Raw genomic sequence first — 19877 nt, forward strand, 5'->3', positions numbered from 1 at the left:
AAAAGTACGTATAATTGAATTAAAGTTAACGAGTTAATTGTATTAATTGCATATTCATGTCATGTGTTGTTTTCAGTGTAAACAAGTAGCTTTTTGATCTGTATTTTATGAATATCAAGAAATGAAGTAAAAGATTTATTTCGTCAGTTTGAGAATTGTTTTCAATTTATTTTTAAATGAAAACACTGGAAGGGGAAACAAGTTGGTTCATTGAATTTTTGGTTGAAGTCAACATTGATGTGATAGTCAATCCACAACAACCTCGTAGGTTATATTGTATCGACATTTTATAAATTAGGTTTAAATTTTATCTTGATTCTTCCCTATTTAGATTTAGTATATATTGGTATCTAAAGTCATGTTTGATAATTATTTGGGTTTCGTTTAGTAATCATTTTATTATTTTTTTTATTTTTGAAAATTAAGGTTATAAATATTATTTCCACACCTCCAAATTTATCTACTTTTCACCAATGATTTAAAAAATCAAGTCAAATTTTGAGGAGAAAAAAAAAACTTTTAAAAAGTTCTTGTTGTCGAAATTTGGCTAAAATTTCAACTATTGTATTTGAGAAATATATAAATCATTATAAAAAATATAGAGAAAATATGCTTAGTTTCTAAAAAGAAAAAATCAAAATTGAAATGGTTATCAAATAGATTTTTTTTTTTTTTTTGGAAAATTAAGCATATAGATACTAATTTTACTTTGAGATTTCTTTATTTGTTATTTACTTTTACCAATGGTTTAAAAATCCATGTTTAGTTTTTGAAAACTAAATAAAGTAGCTTTTAAAAACTTATTTTTTTTTAATTAGGCTAAGAATTCAACCATAGTACTTTAGAAGTATGCAAATTATTATAAGAAATTGTGATGAAATAGACTTAATTTTCAAAAATAAAAAATAAAAAGATGAAATAATTTCCAAACGAGGCTTAAAATGTCGAAAATTTTTATTTTATTTAATTTTTAACGGAACAAATGTTTGATTTATAGAAAAAAAAATAGTCATGACAATTACTCAACCATCTACAATATCAAATAGCCTACTCAATACTCACCTCAGTTAACTTTGTCTCTAATACACACCTCGTCGACACATGATAAAAAAATAGATATTTTAAAAGTTTAAAATCAAAATTAAATGAATTCAAATATACATAAATTTAAAACAAGTAAGCTAATAATAGATAGACTAGAATGAAACAATCCAACTTAAATTGAAATTAACTTATCATTTGAATTATATATTAGCTTACAACAAAAATAATTAAGGTTGTCTATCAAATACCGATCACTCAATTAGTTGAATTGAAACATGTATCAAAAATAATTAAGGTTGTCTATCAAATACCGATCACTCAGTTAGTTGAATTGAAACATGTATCATTTATCAAAGATGTACGTAAAAAGGAAAAAAAATCTAAACACCAATGGTTTAACTAAAAAAAATCTAATCACCAATGGTTTAATTAAATAAAGAAGAAAGAAAAGAAAATAAAGAAAACTCAATTAAAAAAGTAAGCTTTACATTATCTTGAGAATGAAAAGAGCCTAACAAGTAGAGAGATTGAGCACAACTCAACAATAATTGATACATACTATTCTTTTAGGCCCGTGATTCAAATTTCCATTAATCTACTTTGTTTTACTCGAAAGAGAAAAATAAAGAAGGAAATAAAAAAGAAAGAAAATAATGTACAAATATGTTTAAAATATCGATGTTAACATAAATGTTTAGGTCTTAATTTTGTTAAAATGTCAATGTCGATGAATATTTTTAAAAATTAAAAAAAAATAAATTAGTAAATAATATTTAAATAAGTTAACAAGTTTATTTTCTATATTATATTTACCTTAGCAGTAATTTGTTATTTATATTTTATATATTTTTCTACGATATAATAGAAAATTTAATATTACGACTAAAATGCAGAGTGAGGTAATTTTGGGACCGTATAAAATGTAAAAAACCTGGGTGACCGACGAGTACCGCGACTCTACAATTTGTAACCAGCGGTAAGGGTAACATAATTTATTAATTTTCCCGGGTTGCTCCTGCTTCTGCTCTTCTGCACTGAAACTCAAATCTGACCTTTTCTTCTTTAATCTCCGCCCGTCGTCTTGTTATCGCGCCACCGTGCCCTCTGGAAGAAACCACTTTAAACCTTCATAGATTATCCTTCCACTCTGCCGGAACCCTAGCACTGATTTTCACGTTTCCAGTTCCATTGTAAGTTGTATCCATTCAGCCTTTTGTACCAATTGTACTGTGTGCTTCGATGCGGAATCACCATTCATTTTTGGTTTATATTATTCTTCCAAGCGAGCTGGCTTTCGTATCAATGTTTAGTTTTATTGGATTATTTTTTCTCTGGCTTTATGGTTAGACTATTGGTTTATGTTCGGTTTTCAATTTATCAATTTTAGGTCGTGTATTTTGATGCATCGGTTTTCGATTAGTGGGATTTTTGAGGTGAAACGCGCGTTGCTGTTGCTTGTTTATGGTTCACTGACTGAACACCTAGACTAAGTCTTTCTTGGAAAGCTGAATTCGAAAGGGATTAAATTTGTTTGGCTTTGGTCTTCTTAATTTGTGCTTCGTTCGTGAAAAAAATTCGTGGCCACTTTGTATTAATGCTAGTGGGTAAATCGCAAGAGTATTAATCCAAGCGTGTTGGGTTGTTCTGAGCTTTATCAGTAAGCAATCCCGGTTTATTAGTCATCTAGGCAGCCGTGCTTAGTGATTTATGAATTGAGTTTTGACGTGGGTTTTTCCGATTGTGCCTGGACTTAACGTTTATTAATGCTGTCTAGAAATTGATGCAAACATGAGTTCATTTTCCATCACTCGGAAGAAGACTCCTTTCCAGAAACACAGGGAGGAGGAAGAGGCAAAGAAGAAGGTATTGGGTCTAAATTGCTTAGTGAATCCACCATCTGAGTCACTAAGTGATCTTGATTGGTCACATTAATTTCATTTCATTACATTTTGTAGAGAGAGGAGGATGAAACTGCTCGATTGTATGCGGAATTTGTGGAGTCATTTCAAGGAGATAATGCACCTGGGTCTAAGACTTTTGTTCGTGGAGGAACTATCAACCCCAACGAGAAGTTGAAGAGTGAATCTGAGGGTCAGTGCCACTACAAGTCTTTTCAACGCACTTGTTAATTACTGACAAAGCTTTTAAATTCATATTTTTGTTTATATCAGCAATGTGGATAAATAGCTAGTTTTCTATTATTTTGGGGACACATTAATAAAAGTATGGGCCTTTTTATTCGTTCCCGGATGGCAGGTGAAAAGTCCAAAGATGGGGTATCTGTTCCAAAGAAGGGAAGTAGGTAAAGAAATGCTTTTGATTGACCATATTCATGCTATTTTGACGAGGCAAGATTTGTTTGAAATTTCTAATCTTTAATGCAACAATGATGATAAGGTTGCACAAAATAGAGAATTATAGATTTAACTAGAAGGCACTGCCCTGATGTTGTTCAGTTAAGCAGCTAAGCACATTTTCAATGTCTTTACTGTTTCAACTACGTGGAAGAACTAGAGAGTCATCATGACATGTCATTGTGCTGAAAGTTCCTTTTTCCCTTTTTCATAATATAATCTTGTACAATGCAGTGAATTACACAAAGCTTGCTAGTCAGTGGTGAATTCAGATTCTTAAATTCACTATCTACTTCTACTGTGATAGATATTAGTTTTTGATTTACAAATGACCGCCTATTTTCATATTGGAAAATTGTCAAAAATAGCACGTTTAAGTTTTTACCTTACAAAACTAGCATATCTTTTAAAAACTTGTAAAAATAGTTTTTCTTGGTTCATCTCGGGCTAGATTGGCCACAAGATTTTAGTTAAAAAATCAACTTTTTCTAACTTATCGACTGTTTGAGGCTTTCTCGGTACATCTCGCCAGATTATACATCGAGATTATGTGCATCTCGGTGCTAATCTCGGGCAAAATAACACCGAAATTCTATTTATTGAGCTTTCTCGGTGAAATACCGGGCATAGTTAACACCGAAATTCATATATTTGAACTTTCTTTGTGGAATCTTGGGCAAGATTAACACTGAGATTCTATATATATCCAAAATCTTATTCAAATTTTCGAAAAATTTGATCTTTCCCAAAATTTAAAAATGTTGAATCAATTTGGAAAACGCATTCGGAATTTTGGAAATTCATAAAATTTTGAAAACATAAATTATGCTAAAATTTTGAAAAATTACGTAATAATTTGATATAATATTTAGTAAACATAATCAAATTTGGAGAAAATTTGAAAATAGTATAAGATTTGGGAAAATACAAAAAAAAAAAAAAAAATTAGCAAAACTCGGTGTGTAATCAGACGAGATGTATTGAGAAGGCCCAAAACAATCGATAAGTTGAAAAAAGTTGATTTTTAACTAATTCTCAGTGGTTGATCTCGCCCAAGATGGACCGAGAAAAACTATTTTTACGAGTTTTCAAAAAATGTGCTAGTTTTATAAGGTGAAAACCTAAACGTGCTATTTTTCACAATTTCCCTTTCATATTACAGTTATTCTTATTTCTGAGTGCAACAGTCGGTTGGTCTAGCATTGCAATCCTGGTATTTTGCTTCTCGCCCCACACACACACTCTCACTCACACGGATATAAAAAAGGAAAAGAAGAAAACGAAGATAAGTTGCACTCTGTTTTGTAGGTTAAGTTTCATGCATATGTTTTATTTTTATTTTTTTATTTGGATAATAAATGCATATGTATTTTTCTGAAAATTTTACCCTGGTACTTAGCCGTTTCTTGCAATATAAGGCTAAATTTTTTGCTGCAACTTGCATTAGTTATGAAGTAGAATTTAATATTGTGAAATTAGATTCTTTTAGGGGAAGTATACATGTGCGGAATGATTTATTCCAAAAGTTGGAAATTACTATCTTATTAAAAGGTTTTAGAAATCTGCTTTTTCTCAAGGGAAATTAAAATTTCATTGCAAGTTTTTTCCACTGCACCCCGTGCTTATTTAAAAGGAAAATTTTAAAATTGTTATAAAGATAGAGAGATTTAAAATCATTTTATGTAATTAATTATCAAAGAAAAAAAATCATTTTATGTAATTAAGGAAGTTTCTTCTTTGAGGATCATTTGATATGAAATGAAGGTTAAATTTTTGATAGTCAAGTCTAGAAAATTGAAATCAATGTTAACCTTCAATACCATTGATGGACTTCTTGGTTGAATTCTTTATGCATTACTAGTGTTTTAAAAAGCCTTCCTAGGCACGTGCCTAGGCGCTAGGCACGTGTATCAAGTTGAGGCACACATTAGGTGTGCGCCTTATATATAATGTGCCTCACAAATAAAAGCCCCATTAAAAGAAAGAAAATGAAAGAATACAAGGACATACAAAAAGCCAAGCGGATGCTCCATTAAAGGAAAGCACTCCAACTATACAAAACAGGGTTTAAAGAGTAATTACAAAAGAAAGCTCTTCAAAATTGAAGTCTAAAAAGAGACCTGAAATTTAACAAGGGACCAAATCTAACTTGGATCCCTCTCTAACCTTCTAAACCTTATGTATTTTGCACACACCATAGGTCCCACAAAATAGAGCACACCCCAATAAACCATATGACCAATATTTTTTCACGAAAAGGCATATAGAGCACTCCCCGATCAAATCCCTGATGGCCCTATGTTGATCAAGCAAAAAGTCAAAAGTCATAAAGAACAAAATCTAGATGACATTTGCAAATGCGCATATCCAAAGAATGTGATCCTAGTCTTCTTCTGCCTTCCAACGTAGAGTACAACAGAATGGGTCAACTAACGCATACAACTTTCTTGCAAGTCATTCCATAGTGTTAGCTTGACCATGTAACACTTACTAGATGAAGAAGTTCACTTTCCTTGGAATCTTAAACTTCCAACTAATAGAAAAAATTGACCCATGAATGGGAGGAGGGTCCAATGGATAACAAAAGAAAAAAAAATGATTTGCAAGGGAAGTCCTTTGAAAGGATGGCACTCCAGACATGAAATTCCTTTCTCCCAAATATCAAAAAAATTTCCCCTCGTAAGGCCAAGAGAGATGCAATATCCGTCGCTTCTCTATGGGTCAATGAGTAATGAAACCCAAACAAAATAGGAACTGAGCACCTTGACCAAATAAAAAAAATTATAAGCCACCCTATTTTAAAAGGAAGGCAAAATGATAGAGACGAAGAAATGCGAAGGTAAGAGGACAAGGTCCTACCAATGATCCTCCCAGAAATACTTTTCGTTCTCCTCTCCCACCATACAATGAACTAAGTGAGAGAAAGAAGGGAACTTCTAGAAATATCTTTCTATAAATTTCAGTAAGTGTCTTTAATCTCACCTGATAGGCATTCCTACTGACCTCTCAATGATCTCCCATCTGACCAAGTGAGACCTTTTTCCTTCATCCACCCTTTCCCAAAGGAAATTGTGCATAAGCTTCTCAATATTCTTATAAGTCACACAAACGCTTTTATTCTTTATGAATTTAGCTTGTCCTATTGTTGATCATAAGCTCCTAGAAACTTTTTGTTGTCATTTAACTTGAAGATTGAAGACCACTTGAAATTTATCTGATCAATCCAATTTTCAAGATCTTATGAACTAAAAAGTTGGAATAACAATATGGCTCTTGGGGGTGAGAAAGTAAAAATTAAAATATAAGCCAAAATGAGTTGCCATATAGCTTATCTTGTCTTCGATAGGTAGCAAGCTACAAAACCCAGGATCTTTGTTACCTTCTCTAGGCACCAGCTGAGCTTAATATTCAAGCTTTCAAGCCTTGGTTAGACACGAGCTAGCTAAACCAAGCAACAACCAAGGCAAGCTTTTCTAGCTACTCACCACTACTCAGCTAAGCCAAACTCCATACCACCTTCCTAGCTAGCTCACATAGCCAAGCTGTCAAGCAAGCAATGTTATGCTCAGGGCCCAATGACGTTCAGGGACAAAATTAAGTGAAGCAGAACTGTCAAGTGGTTAGTTTGAGCTCACCAACCAGCTTAATTCGTCAATCATGCTTTAATGATAACTCGGGATAATGACTGAAGGGAAGATGAACCCATAGGCATAGTGCCTGTGCCACATCTAGTGTTATCCTGGCATATTCTTCCCCTACTACTCCAGCTATGATTATTGCACCTCTTATCTATAGGATATTCAAATGTGCCTTTGGACTAGGTATAAACCTGACCAAATTGTTCCGACATCTTGGCATCATTTATGCCCTTTTTTTGGTATACAAAGCAAGACAATGTCACTAAAGCAATGAAATATAGAAAGAGGCAGAGCACAACCTTTGCTATGAGAGAAGCTTTACAGGTGAATTTGACAAAGGTAATTTGTGGGATATAAGGAGCTCATAAAAAGTCAATTTCTTGTTCTGGACTCTTTAAGCCATGGAGGATTAAATACAACAAACACATGCAAGAAAGGTGCCCTAAAATCCCTCGTGATACAAACTACTGTGTGTAGTAGTGTGGAGAGGTGGCTTCATCTGTTTTTCCAATGCCTTTTCAACCACAACTACCTGCACGCTGTTTTTAAGATGCTTTAGCGTTTCAGTGTTTTGATGGATCGATCATAAAAAGTTTTTGAACAATTATTATTATCTATAAGGGATGCAATTGGTGGGGGACGATGTAGTATTCTACAGAAACAACATTAAAATTACATAGAGGGCTTGAGAATGAAACATTTGATGGTTTCTGCAGGTTGATGGCAATCACCAGTTGAGTACTTAAGTAGTCAGATTGATCGTAACAGGAATTGGCGATCACACGGTTTGTTGCATTTTATCTATTAGTTTTAAGGAGTATGTTGGACTGGTTTATGTAACTTTCAATAGCTTGGGCCTCTTTCCCCACTCATTTTGTAAATTTCATCTAACCAATGAAATCTCGATATCTTATACAAAGGAGAAAAATACCCCATGTTAGGGGGTTTACTGAAGTGTGCACTGTGCCAATTTATTAGACTTCTTTATGACAGTGCAAAATAGTCAATGGGGCTCAGTTGTGGCACGGTGGCAAAGGGGAGAGTGAGGGAAATCTAGGCTCTGAGAGACCTCGGGGGTTGTAAAATTGGCTTATTCTTATTCTTATTTTGTTGGTTAGGACTTATGGTTTATGTCAGTAGTGATTGTGTAACACTTAAAAGGAAACAAAAAAGTGCATAGGTTGTGGTTCAGAAGGAACACAATATTTGAAGGGAAAGAAATGAAAGTCTTTCCTGTTTCCACCAAAAAGGGCTGTCATTTCAGTATAGATCAACATATGAAGAAACTAATATAATGGTTTAACGTACTTTTTTCAAAATATGAGAACTAAACTATCTCCAAACAAGCTCCAGTAACAAGAGAACTCGGGCATGTTAAATGGTCTAATTCCAGGCAGAGAAGCCTCTAAGGTTAACCCTAGTGGTGGAATTGTTTTTATAACTAGAAGTTGGTGAAATCTTGATTTGATAAGGTGAGATGGAGAACACAAGAACGTGAGGTTCATCTTTGAGGGGATTGATTGAAAAGTTATTTCTTTTGAAGAACAGCTAATGATGGTTGGGAGACCCTTTGAAGAGTTGGAAGTCTTCGAGGCAATTAATGATTTGGGAGGCTCACAATGTCTTAGCCCAAGGGGTTCATGTGATTTCTTCAAAATATTTGGAAGAAAAGATTCCTAGATTTATTTGTTTCAGAAGGGGACCATAAGTTTGTGCTTGCATGAGGATTTTGTTTATTTATTTCTAGATAAGAGAGTCGTCTTTTGAGTTCAACAAGATGTGAGAATGAGGATTCAGACCTCTAACCTTGTAGTTGGGAATGTAATACCTTAACTAATTCAACTATGCTCAGGTTGGTAGATATGAGAAACTTAATATGGGGTAAAGGACTTAAAAGATAAATCGGCTATTGTTGTATTTTGGGGGCTTGTTTGATTAAAAAAAAAAATCCTTGATGTATGTCATTTTGGGATCTGATTATGGATAGAAGTTTAGGGAGGTTTGATTAACGGAAGAATAGGCTTTTTTATGCTAAAAGGGGCATTTGTTTGGAGCTGCTGCAATTTGGTAGCTCACGATGCCTTATTGGCTATATGACTTTGGGTTTTTCCTTTTGGAAATAGACCGACTTTGGCATGAGTTGATAAAGTGTATATCCATATATACACTAGGTAAGAGCAAACCCAATGGTAGATGTTTCTTGTATTCAGTTCTCAAGTTGAAATCGAGTAGATTCTTTATCTTCATTGGGGGATGGTGCATTTTTTTAATAAAATAATAATAATAAGAAACCACACTGTCATTGAGAAAAATGAAACGATGTACATGAACATACAAAAAGAAAAAAAAAAAACCCGCTAGAAAAGGAGTCCCAACATTACCTACAAGAATAGACTCGAATGAGATTAAACTGCTAATTAGAAAAAGCTTGATTAACAAACACCCAAAAAAGAAGTGTTAAACCTAACAACTTTCCAAACTGCTTTAGAAGGTTTATTAGCCCCTCCAGATATTCTATTCCTTATGTAGGGAGAATAAGGTTCGTTAGGATAATTCCTTGATTAGTCCTTAAAAAAAAGCCACAAAATTCCTCCCTTATCTCGAATGGGAGAGTTCAGGAGCACCTTTTTTGATCATTGAACAAAGTTTGGTTAGGAGACGGAGCAATCTGAGATGACTTAAAGCACAGCTTCCAAACGAAATAAATAAACTAGCAACCCCACAATAAATGGTCAAGATCCTCCTTCGACTGCATACGATTGTGGGCACAATTTAAAAGAAGAATGTCTTTGGGACAGTCCTGGGTGTTTACTTTCGTACAAAACTTGCTAAGCAAAGAAGTTAACTTGGATTTTCACTTTATAGAGAGAAGAAAGTTGAGGCACCCTGAGATGGAGGACAAGAGCAAAGGATATGGAAACGAGATCTACAAGAGAAACTCTTGGATGGTAGTGACCTAAACCCAAAAATCCCTTCTCGGATGAACCAACCGATAAAAAGTGATAGAAAGAAGGGTAACCAACCATTGGTTTGTTGACATGGAGGGCATAAGCGGTGCTTCAAATTTTTATTGGGGCTAAGGTTTGAAACCCATCATTGCAACCCAATCTACATTTATGATGTAGGGAGAATAAGGTTAATTAGGGTAATTCCTTAATTTATCATCTTTTACTATCCATTATAAATAGAGGCCTCTCCCATGTATTTGACACATTGAATTATATTGAGTTTCTTCCAAGAATTGGTTTACATCAATTTAAATTTCACTTCCTGACTTTTTTATCCAAAAAAATTCACTTTGAAATTTTGCAATTAATTTCGCTTCCTATTTTTGCAACTAATTTCTGGATGCCTTTGGTTGGTCTTTGGCCTTGCCAAACTGCAATTTTGATCTTCTGGCATTTGTTTTGGTAGGGGCACCCTATTTCATGGTGCCTCAAAGTTTGTTTGTTTTCTGTTGTTGTTGCTGTTGTTGTTTCATTTTTTTTTTAAGAAACATAACTTTCATTATTAAAAGGAGAATACCAACGAGGGGGAGATGAGATATCCCCACACACCACCATGTTACAAAAAAGAAGCCTAACTGGTGTAAATATGAGTTTGGCTATAATTACAAAATAATTTAAAGGTAGAAGACCAAGTAGAAGCTAAAAGAGTGACAAGATCCCAAAAAACATCCCTATCTAGTTCATGACCATGAAAGATCTTCAGAGTTTCGTTCAAACCAAAGCCTCTAGAGAAGGGCAAAGATCTATTGGAGTTGTTATGGTGGCTCGCTTTCACTAGAGTTTTTTTCCCTCCTTTTCTTCTTCAATGGGGCAAAAGGGATGGTTGAATCTTCAGGGACACTTCCCCACCTTTCATCTTATTTTGGATTTAATTCTTTTCCATGCTTTATATTGGTTTAAATATAAACACCTTTTTAACAATTGCAGCCTGTCTTCTTTGATTTCAAATTGATGAACAATCATGTAATCTACCTATAGGTGCTTTGGGGCTGCTCCCTATTTCATTCATCAATGAAATCTGTTTCTATTCTAAAAATGAAAACAGTTATATTATAATCTTGCATGTACACACACACACAGTATTTTTTAAACTTTGGTAAATTATTTTAGAAAGATTAATTTATATAAAAAACCAAACTCCATTCTAAAACATATTTGGTAAATATTCCAAGTTCCATTCTTTGTTTATATATTTAGTTGATAATCCTATAATGATTTGTACCTGTGGAATTAGTGGGCGTGTAGGTTGAGCTGTATTAATAATAAACAAATCCTATGATGATTTATTATAATTTTGTAGTTAATTTAGAAGGAGAGAAACTATAAAATTTTTTAATACTAGAAAAATATTGTGGATTATTTTTGTTATAGTGTGCAACATTTAGCTTCCTGGTGGTGTTCCAATAAAAAGGATTTCTTTGTAATTTTAGCTTTACAACGATTATTAATGATTAGGAGTCTCTAATGACAAGTTTTGGGAGGGGATTTCACTTCCCCCATCCATAGGTTGTCTCTCTGTTTCCATAAAGTTTGGTTTCTTATTAAAAAAAAAGTATAGGGTTGGCTGTGATTCTTTCAATGTATTTTTATCAGGGTTTTTGTGTGCTAAATGTACAAGATAGCTTTTATTGATCAAAGGTGGAAATTGGTACTGTATCCTTGAATTGATGTTATGTTCGAAGGGAAATTTGATCATAGATGGTTTTTGCACTTACGTTAACTTGTGCTTAAGCCAAATCAATTTAGTTCATTCTATTAGGTCATTTATAAGATAGCCTTTAGTGTTTATTTTGCTTTAAGTGGGTGTGGGATTGCCTAAAGAAGGTCTAACATGAGCTACTTTCGAGAACTGTGCTGGAACAGAATGGCCAAAATTGTTTGCTGCCTTTACTCCCTCCCTTCCCTGGAGCAATCTATACTGAGTTGGAGGTTCTTCTTTGATACTTGTTTGCAGATATGTGCCATCTTTCATTCCACCTCCATTGGCATCCAAGGGAAAAGAATCTGACAAGAAGGTAACTCTACTTTTCATGTGTCTGGATGATTTTAGATGAAGTCCGTAGGAATAATATTTTGTTTTGAAGACTGAAATATTTTACATTGTGTAGGAGCTGGAAAAGCCAAAGGAGAAAGAAAAGGGGAAGTCTAGGAACATCGATCATTTTATGGAGGAGCTGAAGCATGAGCAAGAGCTGAGGGAAAGACGAAATCAAGATCGTGAACATTGGCGGGAGGGACGCCATGGAGAAATCTCAACAGTAAGTGCCAAGAGACCAAAGTTTCTGCTAGTTCATTTTTCTTTTTTCCTCTTCTTATAGCTGTTGTCTTTTAATTCTAAATCAGATAATACGTTTCTTGAGGTGTTTTCTTCTATTTTAACTATGTTAATATAACAACTTGTGCACTATAATGTTTCTCTTTTGTGTATTCCATTAGGTAATACATGCATGCTCTCATATTTGTTTGTCTGGGTCGTATATTTATTATTATTTTATTATACTATCTTATGTTAGGTTTAACTTGTTTTTCATCGTCAATTTTCTTACACATGCAATGCACTGATTTCTGTTTTTCAATATCTAGCCATCTAGTCGATTTGATGAACTGCCTGATGACTTTGATCCTAGTGGAAAGTTCCCTGGATCATTTGATGATGGAGATCCTCAAACGACTAACCTTTATGTAGGAAATTTATCTCCACAGGTACATTTTTTCTCTACTCTTCTGTATCTTGTGTCTTAGTACAGAAAAATATCCCATCTCATTTTTATCTTAACCTTTTTAGGTTGATGAGAATTTTCTTCTTCGAACTTTTGGAAGATTTGGACCAATTGCTAGTGTAAAGATAATGTGGCCAAGGACAGAGGAGGAACGAAGACGACAAAGAAATTGTGGATTTGTAGCTTTCATGAATAGAGCTGATGGCCAAGCTGCAAAGGATGAAATGCAGGGTTTGTTCTGTTTTCTTTTGTTTATATTCTAGAGTTACTGCCTCATAATTCTTGTTAACTATTGTGAATATTTATGTTTTACTATGGTATTTCTTTTAATTATCAATAATTATCTAATGAAATTTGCTTTTACGTTATCAATTGTTTTCGTAGTTTCATCGTCTTATGCAATAGCTTTGATTCTTTAGATACTTCACTCACGTTTCTATATCCTAGTTCTGGCTTGGGCTCCACACACGTCCTACTCCATTGAGAAATCTTTATGCCTTAATCCTATTTTAATGACATAAAGTATTTTCTCTAATTAAGCATTCCTCTAGAAGTTTGAACCCAAAACCTGGAATAGAATACCTCTAACCAACAGTTCAGCAGTGTCGGGGAAGAGTGCTCTGAATCTTGCTGCAAAAGAAATACCTTTGATGAGCTTACCCAGCAATTCAATAATAAATTGACTCATTTCATTCCTGCAATATGATTCTATATATAGATAATTGAATTATTAAATCAGAAAATGACTCAAGATTCCCAATTTTTATTCTTGAGTATTATGTTTTCGTAAGATCATTGCTGTTTAGGGAATCGACTTTAATCATGAAGAATTTGTGTAATACCTTTAAACGTATCTGGAGAAGAAAAGTATAAATTGGTTAAAGTATTTATGTGCAGGAGTTGTTGTTTATGGATATGAACTGAAAATTGGATGGGGAAAGTCTGTTGCTCTTCCATCCCAAGCATTACCTGCACCTCCTCCAGGTCATATGGCCATTAGAAGTAAGGAGGTTCGTTGTTTCTACTGGATTTACATTTGAAGTAAATTAGAGCAATTCAACATCTTTTGATTTCGCCTTCTCTGATTGACAGGGTGGGACTGTTATCTTATCTGGCTCATCAGGACCGCCAGTCACTTCTGTCCCAAATCAAAATTCTGAACTGGTTGGATACCTTTAGTTTCTTCCTTAACTCATTATTTTCTATGCTTTATTATTGCGATTTGTTATCAAAATGTTATGTTTGCATAATATTATTGCATAAACTATCTGTTCTTATTTTAATTATTATGAGGTCCTCGTCAATCTATGGACCTTTTTAGTAGCTAAGTTGTACAACCTTATCATTAATCATAAATCATTGAAGTTTATCTTTAATTTTTACTGTCAGGACCTCTTCATCTGTCATGTTTTGGGTGGCTATTTATTATTGAATTGGGTGTAATTAGGAGTTGAGCGTTAATGCAATTCTTGTATGTCTAAGTAATGGCTTGCCATAGCTAAAGTATAATTTATGCTGCTTGTGTTGTTTTAGACTTACTCATTTTGCATATTTAAGTCTCTTTGAAATAGATTTGAGATTAGAAAGCATAATAGTACTGTTTCCATGTTTAAGGAGTTACCGTGGGGAGCAATATTATTTACTTGTTTATCTCGAGATATTTTAGCTCATGGTGCCTTAACTTTTGAGGCTTGCATTGTCTCGATTGAATATGGTCCCTTCCCTGCTCGTCGTATTTGGATCTTAGTCTATCCCTTTATTTTCTCCATCTGGAAATAGATTCAATTATTCTATTTTTCTTACTGATGTTTTAACTGGCATTGCTAGGTTCTGACACCCAACATTCCTGATATTACCGTTGAACCACCTGAGGATGATCATCTCCACCATGTCATTGACACTATGGCTCTTTATGTTCTGGATGGAGGTTGTGTCTTTGAACAAGCTATTATGGAGAGGGGTCGGGGAAATCCTCTCTTCAACTTCTTGTTTGAGCTTGGTTCAAAAGAACATACTTATTATGTTTGGCGACTTTATTCATTTGCTCAGGTAAATAACTTATATGTACTTATCCAAATGATCATTCAGAGATCAAGTATATCTGCTTTATAGTCTACATGTGCCTTCTATTTCTACTTGAATTTAGGGGGATACTCTTCAAAGGTGGAGAACTGAACCTTTTATCATGATAACTGGTAGTGGGAGGTATGTTAGTTTGAAACTATTTGCAGGGGTGGTTTCGGTTCTAATTTATAGTGGCAACATGAGTCAGACCCTCGATCAATGCCATAAATGTTAATTATGTTGAATCTGCAGATGGGTTCCACCGCCTCTTCCAACTGCTAAAAGCCCAGAGCTTGAAAAGGAGTCTGGTCCCACTTATGCTGCTGGAAGAAGCAGAGTAATTGTCACTTTAATTTTTTTATCCTATTTCTATCATTACTGCATTTTGCATTTTACTGAACTGACTGTTCTTTTTTTCCTTTGTTCTCTTTCTATCGTTATTTCTCTTTTTTGGGGGTTCATCTATAGCGCGTGGAGCTTGAAAGAACATTAACTGATTCGCAAAGGGATGAGTTTGAGGACATGCTTCGGGCATTGACACTAGAAAGGAGTCAGATAAAGGAAGCAATGGGGTTTGCATTGGATAATGCTGATGCAGCTGGAGAGGTAGATATGATATTAAGGCAATTGTCGAACTGTGTAGTCTGTTTGTGAACAAATATGGATAGGCTTTTTTTTATCCTTTTTGAAACTAATATTACTAATACTACACTAAAGATGTTAAAGCATACCAGCTTGTTTATATGCGTATGCTTTTTCTTCTGCTTCTTAGATCGTTATTTACAACCGTTTCATCTGTTTGTTAAGGGTCATTTATTTATGGTTCTCAGTTTTATCATTTTCATTATTCCTCTTTCTGTATAATTCTAGAGTTTTATCATATAAGAATACTTCCCATAGCCTATATTTTTGTGATCTTGTACAGTTTACACTCTCTAACTGATGTACCCAACATAAGATCCATTTGTTTTTTTTCTGGGTGAGAATGATTGCCTTTTGAAAGCAATGCTTCTATGTTTGTCAAAAAAAGATATATATATATATATATATATATATATACATATTTGTCCCCTTGAAAAGCATGCTATTATGTTATTTCATCCCTGAAAAAATTGTGTTTTCTTGAGAAAAAAAAAGCTCATTCCACTTTTTCATGATCCGTGGAATGTCTGCATTTTTTCTGTATTAAGTTTGATAGGAAGTTGTTCACTTCGTTGATCTATTTAATTTTTTAAATTGCAGATAGTTGAAGTTCTAACAGAATCTTTAACGCTTAGAGAAACTCCTATTCCAACCAAGGTTGCAAGGTTGATGCTTGTGTCTGATATCCTTCATAACAGTAGTGCTCCTGTAAAGAATGCATCTGCATACCGCACGAAATTTGAAGCAACATTACCTGACATCATTGAGAGCTTCAATGATCTATATCGCAGCATAACAGGGAGAATTACGGCAGAGGCCCTCAAGGTAGGATCATTTAGTATTTCACCTATAGCCGTTGGAGACCAACTTATTACTTTTGCTGTATGTGCTAAGATTATACATGTCTCTGATTATGTAGGAACGAGTACTGAAATTATTGCAAGTTTGGTCCGATTGGTTTCTATTCTCAGATGCTTATGTGAATGGATTGCGAGCCACGTTCCTTCGGTTGGGAAACTCTGGTGTGATCCCTTTTCATTCATTATGTGGTGATGCCCCTGAGATTGAACGGAAGGCCAATTGTGATGATTTAGGAGATGGGAGTAAAATCAATCAAGATGCTGAATTGGCAATGGGCAAAGGAGGAGCCATGAAGGAGTTGATGAATCTTCCCTTTGGAGAATTGGAAAGAAGATGCAGGCATAATGGGTTGTCTCTTGTTGGTGGTAGAGAAATGATGGTTGCTCGTTTGCTAAGTCTTGAAGAGGCAGAAAAACAGAGTGGATATGAACTTGATGAAGACTTAAAATATAGTAATTCTCATTCTGGAAGATATTCAAGTAGCTCAAGAGAGACTAAAGCTGAACGAGATCCAGCAGAAATTTCTGGTTGGAACCGTTTTGGGGATAACGAGGCAGATTTCCAAAGAATGGGTTCTGTGCCTATGGCTCAAACTCTTTCCATTCCACAACCTGAACTAAAAGGCTTCACTAAGTCTGGGAAGAATGATCCTGTTTTGCCTGCCTCTAAATGGGCTAGGGAGGATGATGAAAGTGACAATGAGCAAAAAGGAGGTGCTAGGGGTCTCGGTTTGAGTTATTCATCTTCTGGAAGTGAAAATGCAGGTGATGGTCCTAGTAAAGCTGATGAGATGGAGATTACTACGGAGGCAAGTGTCCTCATGCAACCTGATAGTGGGTTGAATGAAGAGCAGAGGTACATAGTCAACTTCTAAAACTTACAATTTCTTCTTTTTTTATTTTTTATTTTTTTTTTAGATTCAAAACTGGTGGCTTATTGGCCCTGCTGGTTATTGATCCATGCATGCGTTCTGATAAGTGTGTGTCATTATATTGAAACTTTTTAATTTTAAGCACATCTAAAATAGATCTAACAAATCTTATTGGATTTTGCTGCATGTTCAAATGAATTTATTATGACAGACAAAAGTTAAGACGTGTAGAAGTGGCTTTGATTGAATATCGTGAGTCCTTGGAAGAACGGGGCATCAAAAGTGCAGAGGAAATTGAGAGAAAAGTTTTGATATATCGGAAACAACTAGAATCTGAATACGGACTGACAGATTCCAATGAGACTGCATCAAGGAAGAGTAAGTGTCACTTCATCACCTTTTAGACAGATGATTCCAGATTTGTTTGAAGTTTATTTATGATCTGATCTTTTGGTTACTTTATTGTTAAGTAAAATTAGTTACCTTCTAGTATTTAGTTTATTACATGTTCATCTACTTAAGTTTCTTATCGGTAGCCATTGTCATAGTGTGGAAAAACTGCTCCTTTTTACTCTCTCTGGAATCAGTTGGTCCTAGAGTCAGGATAAGATCTGTCATTTTTGTGCCTGTGATTATATTCATGTTTTTCCGCTCCTGAAATGATGCATTTGGGAAATTTTATGGGATTACATAATATGATTTTATAGTAAATACTTGTCCAATGTTCTCTCTTGAAGTTGCAATAGATTAATTACTATAGTTTGAGTTTCTTGTTGGCATGTATACTCAAAAATCCCTTTCCTCTGTGTACCTGTTCAGAGAGGAGGGATAGACCCGATGATAGCCATGATTCATCAAGGAAGCTGCACCGTAGCCAGAGCCATAGTGATAGCCCAGTACGAAAGTTATTGAATCGAGACAGAGACAGGGAAAATGACATGGACAGGGAGCGAGACAGATCACGAGACAGAGACCGCGAAAAGAGTGGTAGCAGAGAAAGGGATGATCACGAACGAGATAGAGGTAAAGAAAGAGATAGGGATAGGAGAAAACGAGGAAAATAAGAATTCTTTCGATCAGATTCTGCCAAGCAAAGTGTTCTCGCAATGAAGGGATGTGAGAGTTTTAGCCAGGTCGAGTGTCAGAGAAAAACGTATCTAATTTTGTTGCCAGTTGATGTTTTAAGAAAAACAAGGTATGAATGTTGTGGAGAGAAAGGGAAATGTTGTGTATGGTAAAGATGTTAATTGATAGGAAGTTAATGTGTTCCCCATTGAAATGAAAATTCCCATGATCATGTTTGTACTAAATATGTTACATTTATATCAGAACATTTTCTTTACCATTCCCCCATATCCCCACTTGAAGAGCCGTTTGGTATAAAAGTTCTAAATTTCCTTCACCTGTACGCTTCTAATTTCCAAGAGTTTAAAATATTCTTTATCCCCTACAATTTTTCTTCGCATCTTCCCCAGCCTATGCTTGCTTCAACTGCGATGCTGATGGCTAACTCGAAAAGATTATTCATCTCTATTTTATTCTAATAATATATCTGCTGTTTACTTGAACTATCCTCAAGTTGTAATCAGTCCTTACGACTTTGAAAAATAATAAAAATCTGTCATATGGTTGTGTAAAGATTTTATTGTGGTCGTCCAAAAAACTTGTCTAGTATATTTGATGTTGGCATTTCATTACATTACTACAAACTAAGGTCATTTGTCAATGTTTCTTGGACGCTCGTGAGAATAAGATGTTTAAAAATAATATTGTTGTGAATCATAGAGAAATATGTTTGATTTTATATGAAAATGTTACTATATTTCTATGGAATAAATGGTGTTTTCTATTTGTTTGATGAGTTAAATACATAAAATTTAGGGAAATAATCAAGTGGGGGTAGAACAAAGCTAACAGAAGTATAAATTATCATTAATTGACCATACACTCATTTCCTCGAAGTCAAAGGTTTAGATCTCTATACTCTCACATTTGTTGCACTTAAGGGGACGTTTGGATTTGGAATCTTAAACCTGGAAATGTTAAGTCTAGAGGATTAGCTTAGTTTAGGTAACATGAGTTTAAGAAAGCTGTGTTTGAAGTGTAGGTTTTTGAAAGAAGAGTTGTCAGAAGTTGGTCGATGGCAGCCGGAGGTTGGCCGGCGACGGTCATTGAGGTGGCGATTGAAGTTGGGCCGACAGTGGTCGCCGAGGTGGTGGCTGGAGTTGGCTGAATTGGTGGTCAGAGTTGGCAGAGGGCGGTCGCCAGAGGTAGCGGCCGGAGTGGATCGACGATGGTATCTAGAGGTTGGTCGACGTACTTTCCAGATTAAATTAGGAAAAAAAAAGGGCAACTCGTGAGTTTAAATAGTGTTTACTATTCAAACCCATGGAAAAAGGATGTTTCCTAAATCTATGTTCCAAATAAGGATTGGGCTTAGGATGCCTAACCCATTCAATCCTGACCTTGAAATAAACACCCCCTAAAAGAGAGAGTAAAGTAAAAATAGATGTATTGAAGTCTTTTGGATGGATATCAAATATTGTTATACATCAAATATAAAGAAAGGCATATAAATGACTTATTTTTATGTCTCATCTTTCAATCCTTGTATTCCTCTATTCAATTCATATCTCCATTTTCTTAATCCAAACGATCCTTTAGGATATGATAAT

General features: G+C 34.6%; 1 protein-coding gene across 2 annotated transcripts; it reads left to right on the forward strand.

Moving 5' to 3' along the window:
- The first annotated feature begins 2012 nt into the window (after positions 1 to 2012).
- On the forward strand, positions 2013 to 18604 carry LOC120075348 (protein RRC1-like). 2 transcript variants are annotated; one of them, XM_039028651.1, is made up of 18 exons: positions 2013 to 2234; positions 2819 to 2907; positions 3000 to 3135; positions 3301 to 3346; positions 11999 to 12059; positions 12153 to 12302; positions 12628 to 12747; positions 12830 to 12995; positions 13662 to 13774; positions 13857 to 13928; positions 14592 to 14813; positions 14911 to 14969; positions 15081 to 15165; positions 15297 to 15434; positions 16071 to 16295; positions 16390 to 17186; positions 17414 to 17580; positions 18022 to 18604. In XM_039028651.1, the coding sequence occupies exons 2-18, from the start codon at positions 2833 to 2835 to the stop codon at positions 18264 to 18266; spliced, it is 2877 nt and encodes a 958-aa protein (XP_038884579.1). In that variant the 5' UTR covers positions 2013 to 2234; positions 2819 to 2832; the 3' UTR covers positions 18267 to 18604. The 2 variants fall into 2 exon arrangements, with proteins under 2 accessions (XP_038884579.1, XP_038884580.1); XM_039028652.1 differs by lacking the exons at positions 2013 to 2234; positions 2819 to 2907; positions 3301 to 3346 and having other exon boundaries at positions 3003 to 3135.
- Positions 18605 to 19877: the final 1273 nt, after the last annotated feature.

Source organism: Benincasa hispida, chromosome 4, assembly GCF_009727055.1.
Source record: "Benincasa hispida cultivar B227 chromosome 4, ASM972705v1, whole genome shotgun sequence".
Lineage (NCBI taxonomy): Eukaryota > Viridiplantae > Streptophyta > Magnoliopsida > Cucurbitales > Cucurbitaceae > Benincasa > Benincasa hispida.